This window comes from Dipodomys merriami, unplaced genomic scaffold (assembly GCF_024711535.1).
Source record: "Dipodomys merriami isolate MVZ:Mamm:240054 unplaced genomic scaffold, mDipMer1.0.p SCAF_10, whole genome shotgun sequence".
Lineage (NCBI taxonomy): Eukaryota > Metazoa > Chordata > Mammalia > Rodentia > Heteromyidae > Dipodomys > Dipodomys merriami.
Window position 1 is genome coordinate 15427836 of NW_027202271.1, and position 16084 is coordinate 15443919.

At 52.5% G+C, this 16084-nt stretch overlaps 1 protein-coding gene across 1 annotated transcript in view; it reads right to left on the bottom strand.

The window, feature by feature from the left end:
• Positions 1-541: 541 nt before the first annotated feature.
• The window catches only part of Fignl2 (fidgetin like 2), a 28028-nt gene continuing 12485 nt past the window's right edge, over positions 542-16084 (bottom strand). Inside the window, exon 2 of the mRNA XM_070035288.1 lies at positions 542-2517. Coding sequence (XP_069891389.1) covers positions 542-2506 — 1965 coding nt within the window. The 5' untranslated portion in view covers positions 2507-2517. The remainder of the gene's footprint in view (positions 2518-16084) is intronic.

Below are 16084 nucleotides of genomic sequence, written 5' to 3' on the forward strand. Positions count from 1 at the left end.
GAGTCCCGCCCAGGGACACCAGAGTGAGTTGGAGGCAGACAGAAGCACAGAAGGTGATAGATGGAGAGGTGGGGACAGGAGGGAGGAGCAAAAAGTAGAATGGGGACATTGGTTGGGGAGGGGAATCAATGACAAAGCAACAGGAGCGAATACTAAGCAAATGCAGGCAAGGCGTGGGCAAGGAGGGTGCAGGAAACAAAAGGATGGGGGGCGGGGGTGGGGGGGGGAGACAGCAGCAGTTCCTTAGGCCCCCGGTGTCACCCCTTGCCAGGTCTGCCCCATCCACGGGGCAGAAATGGCAAACTTCCTGTCCACAATAAATAGGAAAAACCTGAGTACACGGCGCATATGGCATTGATCTGCCCGGCAGAAGCCTTTTCTTTCCCACGGAAAGCAAACCCACCGGCAGAGCCCTCCCATCCCCCATACCACATTCATCACTCGTTGGCCTAGAAAACCTCCCCGGACCCCATCCTCCAAGCGGACGCGGTGAGAAGGCAGTACGGGGGGGAGGGGGGGCTGCCTCGGCCTCCCCGCGCCATCAGTGTCCGGAGCCGTACATCTTGTCCCACTCCACGAACGAGTCTAGCTCCTTGGGAGTGGCCCTCGGGCCCACCTTGGCCAGCGCTGCCTCCAAGTCCTTGTAGGCGAGGGGGCGCTGCAGCCCCGGGAGGCCCGCCCCGGCCGCGGCCTGCTGGCACAGCTGCCCCAGCTCGCCCCCCGAGAAGCCCTGGGTGCCCTGCACGAGGGCGGCGAGCTCCCGCTCGCCCAGCGCGCAGCCCTGCTGGGCCAGGGCCCGCTGCAGGATCTGCCCGCGCGCGGCGCCGTCGGGCAGCGCCACGTAGAAGCGCAGCGCAAAGCGCCGGCGGGTGGCTTCGTCCAGCGCTGCGGGCCGCGACGTGGTTCCCACCACCAGCACGCCGTCGGCCCGCGCACCGCAGCCGCTGTCCAGGCAAGCCAGGAGCGGCGTCTGCAGCGAGGCCCCGGCCGCCGCGTCGTCCCGGGCCGGGAGCAGCGCCTCCAGCTCGCTGATGAGCAGCACGGCGGGCGGGCGGCAGCGCGCGGCCGCGAAGGCGGCCTGGAGGAGGCGCGCGCCCTCAGCGGCGCCCGGCGCGGCTAGGCTCGCGCCGCGCACGCGCAGTAGCGTGGCTCCCAGCTGCGTGGCCAGGCAGCGGCCCAGCAGAGCTTTCCCGGCGCCGCGCGGCCCGAAGAACAGCACGGTCCTAGGCGGGCGCGGGCTGCCCGGGTAGGCGGGAGGCCGCAGCAGGGGCCACACCAGCTCCTCCTCCAGCGCCGCCTTGAGCGCGCCCTGGCCGGCCACGTCTGCCCACTGCACGGGGGGCCCGCCCTCCACCATCTTGCTGGTCACTAGCTCCAGCGCGCCCGGGTCCACGCCTTTGGGGGGCTCCCCCGACGGCATCGCGAAGCCCCCTCGGGGAGTCGGCGCCGGGACCCGCTCCGGGAACTTCTCGAAGGGTTCAAGCGGCGGGGCGTAGGCCGGGGAGCCCAGCACCTTGAGCGGGACGCTGCCGCGGAACTTGGCCGACGCCTCGTCCGCGGCTCCCGGCGGCTTGGCGCGGAAGCCGTTGCCCCGACACTCGCCGTTGTTGTCCGCGGCGGGGTAGGGGGCGCCGTCGGCCGCGGGGGCCTTGGGGGGCTCGTACGCGTACTTGCGGTAGCGGTCCTCGGAGCCCTCGTCGGTCGCCTTGCGCTTCAGCGACGCGCCGGGGTCGGCGGCCGAGGGGAAGGCGTACGGGGCGGGCCGGGGCGGCGCGGGCGCGGGCAGGGGCGTGGGCGCCGCCAGGCCGGACGGCAGGTAGGGGCCCGGGGGCGCGGCCGGGGGCGGCGGGAGCGCGCCGTAGCCGGGCTGCGCCCCGTAGCCCCCCGCGGTGTAGTTGTAGAGCGGGGCGGGGGCCCCGTACCCCGGCGGCGGCGGCGGCGGCGGCGGCGGCGGTGGCGGCGGCGGGGCCAGTGCGGCGCCCGTCTGCGTGCAGTAGCCGGGCGCCAGGTAGCCCCCGCCGTAGCCCGCCGTGTACTCGGGCGCCGCCGACGGACCCCCGCACGCATTGCCGGCGTAGAGGGTGTCGGACAGGTTCCCGGCTACAATCGGGGCGCCCCCGAGCCCCGCAGAGCCTCCCCCGGCGCCGGGCTTGGCTCCAGGGAGGCCCTCGTGCAGTGAGGCCAAGGGGTAGGGCGGCTCCGGCCCTGGCCAGGGCTCGGGGTCCCCCTTAGCGCCATTGAGGAAGGCGGCGTCGCCGTAGCCGCCCAAGGAGGGGCGCTCGTAGGGCGAGTCCAGGACCCCCGAGTACTTCTCCGCGTAGCGCTTGAGGAGATTGGAGGCGGTGAGCGCCGAGATGTCGTCGTGGGCCCAAGCATAGTGGCAGCGCTGGCGACCCCCCGGGGGCAACTCCAATTTGTGGGCAGGCGACGGGGTGGTGGAGGAGACGTCCAGGTGCTGCTCTGGCCACTGGTTGAGGGGCTGGGCGTGCTCAGGTGTCCAGTGCATCTTCAACAGAGCTGTGGACAAGAGGAGAGACGTGGATGATGGATGAGGTCCTGCCCTCCATCACTTAGGCCATGGCTCGGGACAGTGCCCACCACACACCCTTCCCGCTCAGTGACATCCTTCCTGCAGTCACCCAATACTCCTTCCGATCCCAGGATTCGTTATCTGAGCCAACGCCTTGGTTGATGCCAATTGTACCCTGTAGGTTAGGATTTTTTTTTTTTTTTTTTTTTGTCCTGACCACTTCGGCCCTGCCTTGTAGGACACAGGGTTCTCGTGCATGCCTAAGGAATGGAGGATCCAGCAGCCGGAAGGGTCAGACGCCCTGGAAGCTCAGTGGATAATTGACACTTGCCATTCAGTGCCATGCACTTGGCCTTGCAGGGTAAGGCCTACAAGGGCTCCTAGCCTACCAGCCTGGAATTGGACATCCCTCAATGCTTTGCTCTCAGCCTGCCCCGCATCTAACTTATCTCCTCCCCCAGATCAGAGATGCCTGCCAGTGTGGCAGCACCTCATCCACCTGGGAATCCACACATGCTGACCCAAGCAGCACTCATTTCCTTGCCACTTGGTTTCTTATGGCCTGAGAAAGTCAGAGCCATTGTACTCTAGACTACATTACATGGAATGGCTGCGGGCCCTGACAGGTTCTCCTGTATCTGCCTCATCCCCAAAATTATGTCTTTTCCACAAAGTAAAAGCATTGTTTGGAGTGGACAGACACACTCTGGAGACGAGGAAAAGTCTTCATAGAAAGTGGATCTCAGGACCAGCGGTGTAGTAGTATAGTGATTACCTAAGCAACATGCTCAAGGCCCTGGGTTCCAATCCCCAGCACTGAAAATAGAGTAGGGTACAGATTTGTCCCTGAGCTTCTCAGCAACCAAATAAAGATGGAGATATTATCGGCTGCACACACAATATATAAAACGCCACTACTTGAAATTAGCAAAAATGTTTCTGGCACAGAGGTCATAAACTTTTTTGTGGGCCTCAGAAAAAGATTTGTGAGATGTAATAATGTCTCGCCTGACATCTGTATCATAAACACTGCAGACAAGTCCCAAGGCTGTTTACTGTCTTTTAGTAACCATCCACACACTGGTGAAAGGAGTACAGGGCCTTATAGTACAGTCCAGTGAGCCAGCCTGGGCTTGGGATAATATTGCTGAGACTAAGTGAGTCATCGCATTCCCAAAGACAGTTTTCTGATCAGTATTTCTCAGACCTAAGCTTCTGATGAGCTACTGTCTTCAGATTTTGGTGGGTTTTTTGGTTTTGGTTTTGTATATGAGTTTTTGTTTTACAGTGCTGTGCCTCTTGCATGTTAGGCAAGGACTCAGAGCTATACTCCCAATCATTCTTTAGTAAATTTATGTGTGTGCATGCACCAATACTGGGGGGCTTGAATTCAGGGCCTGGGCTCTGTCCCTTAGCTTATTGCCCAGGGCTGGCACTCTACCACTTGACCACAGCGCCACTTCTGGCTTCTAATTAGTTAATTGAGGACAAGACCCTTTTCTGCCCAGGCTGACTTCAAAACATGGTCCTCAGATCTCAGCTTCCAGAGTAGCTAGGATTACAGGCAACAACCAGCCTTCTCTTAAGCAAATTTCTGTTGAACAAATCATGAGTGCTTTGTCTAGGCATGGGGTTAAGGTGAAAAATGAATGATATGGGTCAGCATGCCACATCTCACTGAAAAGGCCTCCTCAAGGGGATGGCGTCTTACTAGACCTGGAAAAGTGAGAAATCAAGTAGACCAAACAGGCTAGAGTGGAATATTTAGATCACAGGATCTGCACCTTTCACAGGGGCTGAAAATGCAATTAGAAAGTCAGAGCTATCTGATCATCATAGTTCATATCTGTAGTCACAGTACTCAGAAGGCTGAGCCCAAGACTAGCCTAGGTAACATAACCCCTCCAAAAAAAATTTTTTTAAGCCAGGGCTATGATAGGTCACATGCTCCAGTCCCTTCCTTGGAGCTCTTTACTGCCACCCTCTGGAAAATTATCATTATCTACAGATCTACCCTGTGTATGGTGTGAATCCTGCTCCTTAGGAGTAGGACTGCTAGTGCTAAGCTCCCGGGCCACACCCAACCTGCAAACAGCATCAAGCAACTCTGTATCTCAGAGCCTTGGAGGTGAGTATATGTGAAAAGCAGCAGGATAGGAGAGGAGGCTGAAAGGAATCAAGTTTCAGATTCTGCAGCTGGCCCTACTTACAGGTAACTGGTTGTCAGCAGGCGCACTTGTATTAATTCTCACTATTTCCTGTGGCTATAACCTGACAACAATGACATAAGACAGTGTTTGAAAATAAAGCAACTCTGGGCTGGGAAGATGGTTTAATAGTAGAGTGCTTGTCTAGCATGCATGAAATCCTGGTTCAATTCCTCAGTATCACATAAACAGAAAAAGCCAGAAGTGGTGCTGTGGCTCAAGTGATAGAATGCTAGCCTTGAGCAAAAGAAGAACAGGAACAGTTCCCAGGCCCTGAGTTCAAGCCCCATGACTGGCAAAAAGAAAGAAATAAACACTGTCATCCCCACCACCCAAAGAGCAAGTGTGAACCATAGGTCTCAATGCCCCAAAAGAAAGGCAAGCCAGGCCATTTTGCTTCCCAACTATATGAGAGGCGACCCAGCCACCAAAGGCACAACAGCTGGGGGTACATGCTGGTGAAGCTTCCCAGTCCTCACTGGCTTTTGCTGAGAGGGAAGTTGCTAAAGATCAGAGGGGTTACCTGGTATCAAAGGCTGTCAGAAGTTACACGAGACATGGCTGCAGGGTCATGCTAAGTAATGTCAGTTAGACCAACACAAGGAATATATCTTATATCCAACCCAAACCTAGTAGGGCTGGGTTGGGTTGGATTTGGGGTTGTTGGCTTTTCTGTTTACTATTATCTGGACCTTGGCTCCTTCTCTGTAAATATGGAGAAAATAGATTCAACCTGGATGATAGCATTTACCTTGCATATATTACACTAACCAAGCTGGGGAAGACAGCATCCGTCTTTCAGAAGACACAATGAAAACAGACCCTGGCTCTGGACCTGTCCAAACACCCTTCCTTCTCTCCCCTGCCCTGCCAGACCCACTGCTGCTGCTGCTCCTCACTGCTGTGTCTGTTCTGACTTTCCATTTTCAGCCCCTGTGAAAGGTGCAGATCCTGTGATCTAAATATTCCACTCTAGCCTGTTTGGTCTACTTGATTTCTCACTCTTCCAGGTCTAGTAAACCCTCCATCCTTCTAGCCTCAGACTCACTCCTTCATTTCTCCAGCACACGGCCCCATCTGAGGAAGGGAATCTTATGACACCAGCCATACCATCGCTCTGTGTCTTACATGCTTCACTCTAGATCATGTTTTCATTTTAGCTAGGGGAATAAACAATGAAGCCTTTATTTATCTACATCTACAGTCACCAAGTAGAACAGAAGGCCTGTGGTTTACCTACTCAGCCCTTGACTCCATCTGGCCCAGGCCAGGACCTAGTCTAATCAATTATCCCTCCTCCCTGCCAAATAGTGGCTCCTCCCAGAGCAAGTGCAATTCTTCCCATTTCAAAAGTAGCCTTCCTGTGCATCCTTGTGGGAGGCTGCCTGGTGTGTTCCTGGGTCCACACAGTAGAGCACTCTTAGGTCTTTTCTGACAGCCTGGATGGAGAATGCTGCCCCCCCCCCTCAAGTTCCACCTCCTGCAGGAAGGATCTCCAAGGAGGAACCTCCTCCATAGTCAGCTCCCAGACCACACTGTACTTCTCCTTGGTCAACGAAACTGGAAGTAAGGAAAGACCTAAGACTTGAGGAAAAGTGGGGGCCTGGTTTGAATCCAGGCCCAGACACAATGATCCTGGGCTCACAGAATTTCAATTTCTCCATCTGTCAAGGGGCTTAATGTATGTCAGGCAAAGTGACTATACGGATTTTTATTTTTTAAAGTTCAAAAAGATGGTCCAGCAGAAGGTACAAATACAAACTAAACCCAACCTTGCTCAGTGATGCTGAACAAGACACACACACACACACACACACACACACACACACACACACACACACACACACACACACACACACACACACACACACACACACACACACACACACACACACACACACACACACACACACACACACACCCATGGCTGGGAGGTTCCCTACCATCATGATAACAAAGAGCAGCCCCAGCCAGCACTGGCAGCTCACACCTGTAATCATAAGAGCTACTCTAGGAAGCTGAGATCTGAAGATCAGGGTTTGAATCCAGATAGGAAAATCTGTGAGACTAAAATTAGCCACCAAAAAGCCGGAAGTGGGAGCTGTGCCTCATGTGGTAGAGCACCAATGTTGATCAAAAAAGCTAAGGGCAGTTCCCAGGCCCTGAGTTCAAGCCCAAGTATACACATACACACACACATACACACACCCTTAGGCCTTTAGGCCTTTTCCTCAGCTCCCTATTCTGTGCTACGCCTAGATCAGTATTATTATTCCTATTCTACAGATGAGGTGGAGGTACAGAGAGACTAACACCCTTTCATGGTCACGACGTTGTTCCATTGCTGAGTCAGGAGTCAAAATCCAGACTCTAGACACTTGCCAGTTGGCCTGTCAGCTCTAGCCCTTTGTTCCTGAAACCAGAAGGGAGAGCCTGAGGTCTCACTGCATATCCTCAACTCCTTTACTCCAGGCTATAAACATACATACCCTTCCAACCTGGCAGGAAAATTTACATCCTCTCCTAGAAAAACAGCCCAAAGAGAGCTACCCTTTTCCCTGTGGACATGTTTCTGGGCTAGACAGACAGTTCCTTCTTGAAGCTTGACAGCCTTTTCTAGGGGCAGTTGAGACTGGATAGAGACAACACCTTCATTTGCACAGCTGGCTGGTTTGGGTAGCCCTGACTGGCTCTACCCACAGAATACAGTCTTTCAAACTTATAAGCAATTGATACAGAAAGTATTACCAGATGTAAGAGTAAAATAATTTCTAAAAATCCCTCCTCCCAGTTTTAGGAAGTCTTTCCCCTTGCTGTGAAATGATTCGGCCTTCACAATTGACCACAAACCTCTTGAACTCATCTCCCACCACAATCCCCATCTTGCTGCTCCTTGAGTCCACACTCACCCCCCTCCCTCCCCAGGTGCCTCAGGCCCAGCACAGGTCGTGATGCTGTGTCCCTCCACTCCTGCCTGGCATTCTGAAACCCACACTAGGCTGTCACTTTGGGAATGGGCAACACACCCAACCTCCTTAAGCTCTACCTCCTTCCTCCCTCAATTGGAGACAGCTGATTTCCCAGGGTAACAGACTTCAAACTGCTCTTCATGGAACCCCTCAAGGGTTTCCTAAAAAACATCATAAACTGGGTGCTTGGTGGCTCACACCTGTAATCCTAGCTACTCAAGAGGTTGAGATCTGAGGATTGTGGTTGGAAGCCAAAAAGGCCAGAAGTGGAGCTATGGCTCAAGTGATAGAGCTCTAGCCTTGAGTAAAAAGGCTCAAGAACAACACCCAGCCCCTGAGTTCAAGCACCAGGACTAGCAATATAGATAGATGATTGATAGATTATAAATGGATGGATGGATGGATAGATTTTTTTTTTTTAACACAGGGAATGGGATCCCAACTACAGTGCCAGTATGTCCCTGCAATCCCAAAATCCCTTTCAGATCTTACAGAAATTCTAATTGTGGGCTCTGTTACCCACGGGGAGAGGCAAAAGACTGAGCCAAAAGGCAGCGAGGGGGTAGGGTAGAGGAGGGGCAGCTGGACAAGGCAGCTCCACGCCTGTGTGGAGCAGGGGCGGATGCCCCCTTCTGGGCAAGCCTCCTCTGGTTCCATTATCTCAGCCTGGGACAAAGGGGCTGGAGTGGAGAATCCCATTGTGGAGCCTCTGCACGGCGATCTCATTAATCTATTCACCAAGGCTCCCACAGGCCTTTTGTCCCAGGCTTTTTGTCTACAGCTTACAACTGGTGCCCTAGGGGGTCTGCAGCCCCTGGCAGAGCGTGATCAGACCTGTGCCCCTCCTCTGAACCCCGCCCCTCATGCCAACCCCCACCTACTATAAAAGAAAACAGTGACCAGGAGATTCTGGAAGACTGGTCACCTGCCACAGCCCTTGTACACACCACAGGGGAACCCTTTCTCCTACTACTAGGCCAGAGAACAGCCCTTGACACAACCTAACCCACAAGATCTTGCCTGAGGATGTTCTGGGCCTGGGCCAGGCCCTAGTGTGGGCAAGACTGCACACTGTGTCTAGGAAGGAGCAAAGAATGCCAGAGAGGGGAGAGAAGGAAGGGGTGACATTGTCCAAAAAGAAATGTATTCTTTACCTGACTCATGTAGCTATAACTTCTCTGTATATCATCTTTATAATAAATATATACATAGATGGGTTTTTTGTGGGTCATACGGCTTGAACGCTGAGACTGAACGCTGTCCCTCAGCCATAAAGCTCAAGTCTAGCGCTCTACCACTTGAGCCACTGCACCACTTCTGGTTTTCTGGTGGTTTATTGGAGATAAAGAGTCTCACGAACTTTCCTTTCCGGGCTGGCTTTGAACCGCAATCGTCATATCTCAGCCTCCTGAGTAGCTAGGATTACAGGCATGAGCTACCAGTACCTGGCAATAACAATATGTTTTAAGAGAGAGAAACAAACCATAAAAAGAATACCAGAGCCGGGTGCCGGTGGCTCACACCTGTAATCCTAGCTACTCAGGAGGCTAAGATCTGAGGATCGCGGTTCAAAGCCAGCCCGGGCAGGAAAGACCGCGAGACTCCTATCTCCAATAAACCACTAGAAAACCGGAAGTGGTGCTGTGACTCAAGTGATAGAGCGCTCGCCTTGAGCTGAAGAGCTGAGGGACAAGCGCCCAGGCCCAGAGTTCAAGCCCCACAACCGCCAAAAAAAAAAAAAAAAGAATACCAGAGAGTGGTAGCTGCAACCTACTCTCTGCAGGTGCACTATCTCCCAGCCTCCTGGGATGCCAGCCCCATGAGCCTGCTGTTAGCGGCAGGATCACTGACTCATGCTCACCAAATGACCAGCTAACAGAAGATAAGGTGGACATGGTCCATCTGAAAGGAAGGACTGAAAGCAAAAGAGGAAAGGAAGAGTATATGGGAGGGCAAGGGAGTGGGGAAATACTAACAAAAGAATACAGAATTTGCTGGGTACAGTGTAATCTTACCTGGGAGAGAGAGGTATGGGAGATCTCCATTTAAGGTAAACCAGAGCAAAACGTTCCCAAGATTCTATCTCAACCAATGAAAAGCTGAGCTTGGTACACACCTATCATTCCAATTACTCAGGGAACATCTGGATCCAGGTACTGACCAGGGCATAAATGAAAGACCGTATTTGAAAATAATGCAAGTAAAAAGGGCTAGGGCTGAGCTAGTGGCTCAAAGGGTGGGAGAGCACTTGTAAACCACAGTACTACCACAAATTAACTAACTAACTAAATAAATAAACAAGAGGATACAAAACGTGAACTAGGAGAAATAAGTTCAAAAGATCTATTGAGCCGGGCGCTGGTGGCTCACGCCTGTAATCCTAGCTACTCAGGAGGCTGAGATCTGAGGATCGCGGTTCAAAGCCAGCCCGGGCAGGAGAGACCGTGAAACTCCTATCTCCAATAAACCACCAGAAAACCGGAAGTGGCGCTGTAGCTCAAGTGGTAGAGCGCTCGCCTTGAGCTGAAGAGCTGAGGGACAGCACTCAGGCCCAGAGTTCAAGCCCACGACCGACAAAAAAAAAAAAAAAAGATCTATTGCACATTATGGTGCCAGTAGTTCCTAAACTTGAAAATTGCCAAATGAATATATGAGGCAGCATTCACGTTGACCAGTCTTAACCATACATGTACACATATCAAAGCATATACCCCATATAAGTATAAACAATTCTTAGTTATGAATTTAAAAATAAAGTTTAGAGCTGGGGGCTGGCAACTCACACATGTAATCCTAGCAACTCAGGAGTCTGAGATTCAGAGGCTTACAGTTTGAAACCAGCCTAGATAGAAAAGTTTATGAGACTCCATCTCCAATTAACCAGGAAAAAATCAGGGCCAGAAGCATGGCTCAAGTAGTAGAGCACCAGCCTAGCAAGCATGAGACCCAGAATTCAAACCCCAATACCACCAAAAATAAAATGTAAAGTTTTAAGATGGAAATCACGATTTCTTTTATAATACAGACAACTGTTAGTTTTTTGTGCTAATGAAGAATCACAGGAATATAGTTTACAAATGTTATTTTTTAAGGTCTATAATAGAAAAAAGAAAGGAAGAAAAAGAAGCTGGGTACTGGTGGTTCATGCCAGTAATTCTAGCTGCTCAGGAGGCTGAGATCAGATAATCATCGTTTGAGGCCAGCCTAGGCAGAAAAATCCACAAGACTCTTATCTCCAGTTAACCCAAACTTGAGTTATAAAGCCAAGCAAGAAGGTTGAGGCCCTGAGTTCAAGCCTCAGAACAAGAACAAAGAGGGAGGGAAAGAAGGAGGGAGGGAAGAATAAGGAGAGAGAGAGAGAGACAAAGAGAAAATGCTAACAATTGCGGCTATTTGGGGCTACAGGAAGCAGCAGCTCCTGAAATGAGTCTGGACAGCATGGGTGGGTGTGTGCCTGAGTCCCTCCTGTTGGCAGCTCCGAGAGGAAAAGAAGATACACACTCCCATGCCAGGTCTCTCATTCACACCTCACTAAGGTGGGCATTTGCAGAAGATAAAACTGAGTTCCAGTTCCACAGAGGAGACACGGCCAGCCCTAGAAAGAGGGTCTCTTCCCTATGGAACAGCATTGTTCACCTGCACAAGTGGCAACAAGGCCTGTATGACCAGGAACAGACCTTTGAGGGGAGATCTGACCTGAGGCCGCCTTCTCTCCAGGCTGGGACCATCTCCTTTGCGCAGCTGCAGAGGAGATGAGGAAGGGCACAAGGAGAGGGAGCCAGAGGCTGCATGCCCACCACCTCACCCCTTTCTCTTTCAACACTCAAAAACATTCCTCTAGCCGGGCGCTGATAGGTCGCGCCTATAATCCTAGCTACTCAGGAGGCTGAGATCTGCCGATGGTGGTTCAAAGCTAGCCCAGGCAGGAAAGTCTGTGAGACTCTTATCTCCAATTCACAGAAAACCAGAAGTGGCACTGTGGCTCAAATGGTAGAATGCTAGCTTTGGGCTGAAGAGCTGAGGGGGAGGGCCCACGCCCAGAATTCAAGCCCCATGACCGACAAAAAAAAAATCTCTGGTTCTCCCCTGTCTCACAGAGCCAATTTCCTCCTCCTCTCAACTGGACTGGGCTCCCAACAACTATAATACAGTATGTTGTTATGACTCCTGGTTGGGGGTGAGGGTGGGGGGTGAGTAAGAAAGAGGATGAAACAATCTCTTGATCTCACTCTAATTCCATTCTCTAGTGTTTACCTCATTCCCCTACCAAGAAAGCTTAGTAGTTGCTTATCACAATTTCTGATCCCTCCTCTCCCATTTCCCCTGACTCCCTTGAATGAGGTGTTCACACCCAGAATTCCACCCACCTGTGCCCTTCACCTCATCCCACTCAGTCAACCACTCCTTTCTGGAAACATGCCTGACAGGTTCTCTGGCCTCCCCTCTTCTCCTCCCCAGCTTCTTCAGCTGCCCTCCACATCCTCTGCCCCATCTCGCTAAGGCCTGGACTCCAGCCTTCCTTCCCTCTCCACACACCTCTTTGGATAAGGGCATTCAGACCACAGCTTTGACCACAGCCATTTCCTAGCCAGGATCTACAGCTCTGTCCACAGGCGTCCTTTGTGACACCTCCACGACAAGGTTTTATTAACTAGCACAACTGAACATGTCCAGAAATACATAGCAAACTTCTGGCTTCCCTACCCTTCCTCTCCTTTGTCTCTCCATTACTCTTTCTCACATCAGCCCCACAAATCCCACCGGCCTGGCTCCAAAATGTGGCCAAATGAAATCACTTGTCACCACCTCAAAGGATGTTATCTCTCGCCTCCCAGCTCCAACACTGTCTTCTCCTTTATTCTCAACACAGTAGCCAAGGGGGACCCTTCATTATGCCATTCCCCCCCCCCAACCCCCGTAAGCTTAGTGGCTCCCACGGTACTCAGACAAAAGCCAAAGTCCTCAAGGACCTGACTGATCAGGTCCCAGTGAGCCTCTTCCCATCCGCTCTCAACCTCACCTACCATCGCTCTTGAGGGTTTCTCCATCCCCTTTGGCCGTGCTGGGCTCCTGGTATTCCCTCTCATCCCAGAGACCTTGCTCCCGTGTTCTCTATGCCTGGAGCATTCCCATGGCACCCTTACTTCAGGCCTTTGCTCAACTGTCACCTCGCCTGAGAGACAGTCCCCTCAACCTGAGGTCCTCTGTGGCATATGTCCTGCCTGACCAGACTGTCAACTTCCTGTGTGTACACCCATTCGACAGTTTCAGAGAACAGGAGATTTGTTTTCATTGCTACATCTCAGTTAGGGCAGTGCCTGGCACAGAATAATAATGTTGTTGATGTTGTTGTCTCCTCCTCCTCCTTCTCCTCCTCCTCCTCCTCCTCCTCCTCCTCCTCCTCCTCCTCCTCCTCCTCCTCCTCCTCCTCCTCCTCCTCCTCCTCCTCCTCCTCCTCCTCCTCCTCCCCCTCCTTCTCTTTTGGTGCCAATCCTGGGGCTTGAACTCAGGTCCCGGGTGTGGTCCCTGAGCTTCTTTTGCTCAAGGCTAGCACTCTGCTGGAAGTGGAGCTTTTTTGGTGCTTAATTGGAGATAAGAGTTTCATAGATCTTCCTGCCCAGGCTAGCTTCAAACCTTGATCCTCAGATCTCAGCTTCTTGAGTAGCTAGGATGACAGGCGAGAGCCACTGGCACCCAGCAAGGTCTTTTTTTTTTTTTTTTTTTTTGCTTTGCTTTTTCTTTTTTTCCTTTGGTGATACTGAGGCTTGAACTCAGGACCTAAGCTCTTACTCAACTTTTTGGCTCACAGCTGGCACTCTACCACTTGAATCAAGCCTCACTTCCAACTTTTCACTAGTTAATTGGAGATACGAGTCACAGAATGTTCTGCCTGAGCTTCAGACTACAATCCTCAGAACTCAGCCTCCTGAGTAGGTAGGATTACAGGTGTGAGCCACTAGCACCTGTTTTACACAGTAAGTTCTTAACAGACTAAGATGGATGGATGGATGGATATAGTAAAAGAGACTTGAAACTGCCTCTATATTGAAATAAAGAAAACATCTGGGTGACTCAATTCAAGCCCATATAAGACATGAGAGGAAGCCAGGGAGTTACCTCAAGAATGGGAGAGGAAGCCGGGCGCTGGTGGCTCACGCCTGTAATCCTAGCTACTCAGGAGGCTGAGATCTGAGGATCACGGTTCAAAGCCAGCCTGGGCAGGAAACTTCATGAGACTCTTATCTCCAATAAACCACTTGAAAACGGGAAGTGGTGATGTGGCTCAAGCGGTAGAGTGCTTGCCTTGAGCTGAAGAGCGCAGGGAAAGTGCCCAGGCCCAGAGTTCAAGCCTCATGATTGACAAAAAAAAAAAAAATGGAGAGGAAGATGGGGCCTGTTGGGGGGCTTGTCTCTGAGAACACCAGAGAAACTGCACAGCCTTAACCCGACTGGAGCCTGACTAGGGCACCCATCCCAGGACCCTACCCACCCTCCTTTTCCTTTCTTGTCCCCTTTTTATTCCCCCCTCCCTTAGGCCTCTGAGAAAAGACAAAAAAGGCAATGGAATTCCCATCAAAGGCCATGGACACATGGTAAAGAGATCAGGGCCCTTGGGACCCAGCTTCCTGGAGGTATAAGGCCTCCCCGCCAGCCCGGCTCCTCTCTGGGGTGGGCGTAGGTGGGGGGGGGAGTCCTGGCCTCCTCATATGTCAAATGCCAAGCAGCAGGAGGTCAGCCTGAGCAAAGCTGGCCAATCTGGACTGTGTGTGCACGCGCGCACAAGGCGTGAGGCGGGGGAGGGGCAGCACAGAAATCCCTGCCTTGTGTCCTCGGTCAGGGCCACAGCCAAGCTGTGACCATCTGTTGTGGTCTTGAGAGGCCAGGCCAGGGGCTGGCACTCTTGAGGGGTAAGCCCCTTCTTCCTCCCAGCCTTCTAGTGTTTGCAAAAACTTCCATAGTCAGCATTCAGTTTCATCCCTGCCAGATAACCATCACTTTCCTGGTTTTATGGAAGAAGTAATAGAGGGTCGGGTCTCCAGGCACAGCCACTTGTCCATCCCGTGGGTGCTGAGCTCCAGACAAAACCCCACCCACCCACTCTTCCAAGAAGTCTTCTATACTGATATCCCAAGGAAGCTCCTGCAATGCCTCTCTGTCTAAAGGCCTCATTCACTCCTTTCCCATGAGAGTGTCTACTAGTGGCCCAGAACTTTCCATGGACAGCTCAGCCCCCTGTACAGGCACAGGTAATCCCAGGCCACAAAGGATCAATATTTCCTTTGGGACAGCCTGGAGTCAGAGCACAGTATGGCTGGATGAAGGGCCAGGGCCACACAACTAGAGAGGGACAGGGATGGTATTTGGACCCCAGGGTATTGCATACACTTCTGAAGCCATCCTCTGATCCTGACTGTCCAAATGGCAGCCATTAGCTAGGTGTGACTTTTTATATTTAAATTCATGAAGACTTGGTAAAATTAAAGCCTGGCACTGGTAACTATAATCCCAGCTCCACAGGAAATTAAGATCTGAGGATTGCAGTTTGAAGCCAACTCAGGCAGAAACATCCATGACTTAATCTCTAATTAACCACCAAAAAGCTGGAAGTGGAGCTGTGCCTCAAGTGGTAGAGCACCAGCCTTGAGAGAATGTGAGGCCCTGAGTTCAAGCCCCCGGTACACACACACACACACACACACACACACACACACACACACACACACACACACACACACACACACACACACACACACACACACACACACACACACACACACACACACACACACACACACACACACACAGTTTGTTAACTGCAGCATTCCAAGTGCTCAATAGCCAAATACTGGCTGTCACAACAGAACATATCCATGACTGAAAGTTCTATATCATGATCCCAACTCCCAGAGCTGAGCTCTGCGGCATGGTGCTTCTTAGTTCCCAACCTACTCCAGCCTGTGTTTCTTTTGGAAGTATAGCAGAGCCCTCCCTAGGCTTCAGGTGGCCTTCCTCAGGATGGACTCTTCCTCAGGCTCCCCAAGATAGTTTTCCAGTCACACAGGGCTCCAGCGTTCCTAAGATGTGGGCCTGGCCTCATTGGGGCCAGCCCCTCCCCAACCCAGCCCCTTAGGCCTGACTGGGGAGAGGAGAGGCAGGATGAAGCGCCCTAGACAAGGTAGGACAGGGCAGTTTGTCATCTGGCCCTCTGGGCTGTGCTTCCCTCCCCCTTCAGCTGCTCCACACCCCTCCCCCACCCTGCCCCCCATCCTCATCCTCATCCAATCCCAAGGACAGATGGGGACCAGCGGGGAAGAAGAAATGTGACCACAGTGAAAGCATTCTGCAATAGTAACGGGGGGGGGGGGGGGTGGGGGGGA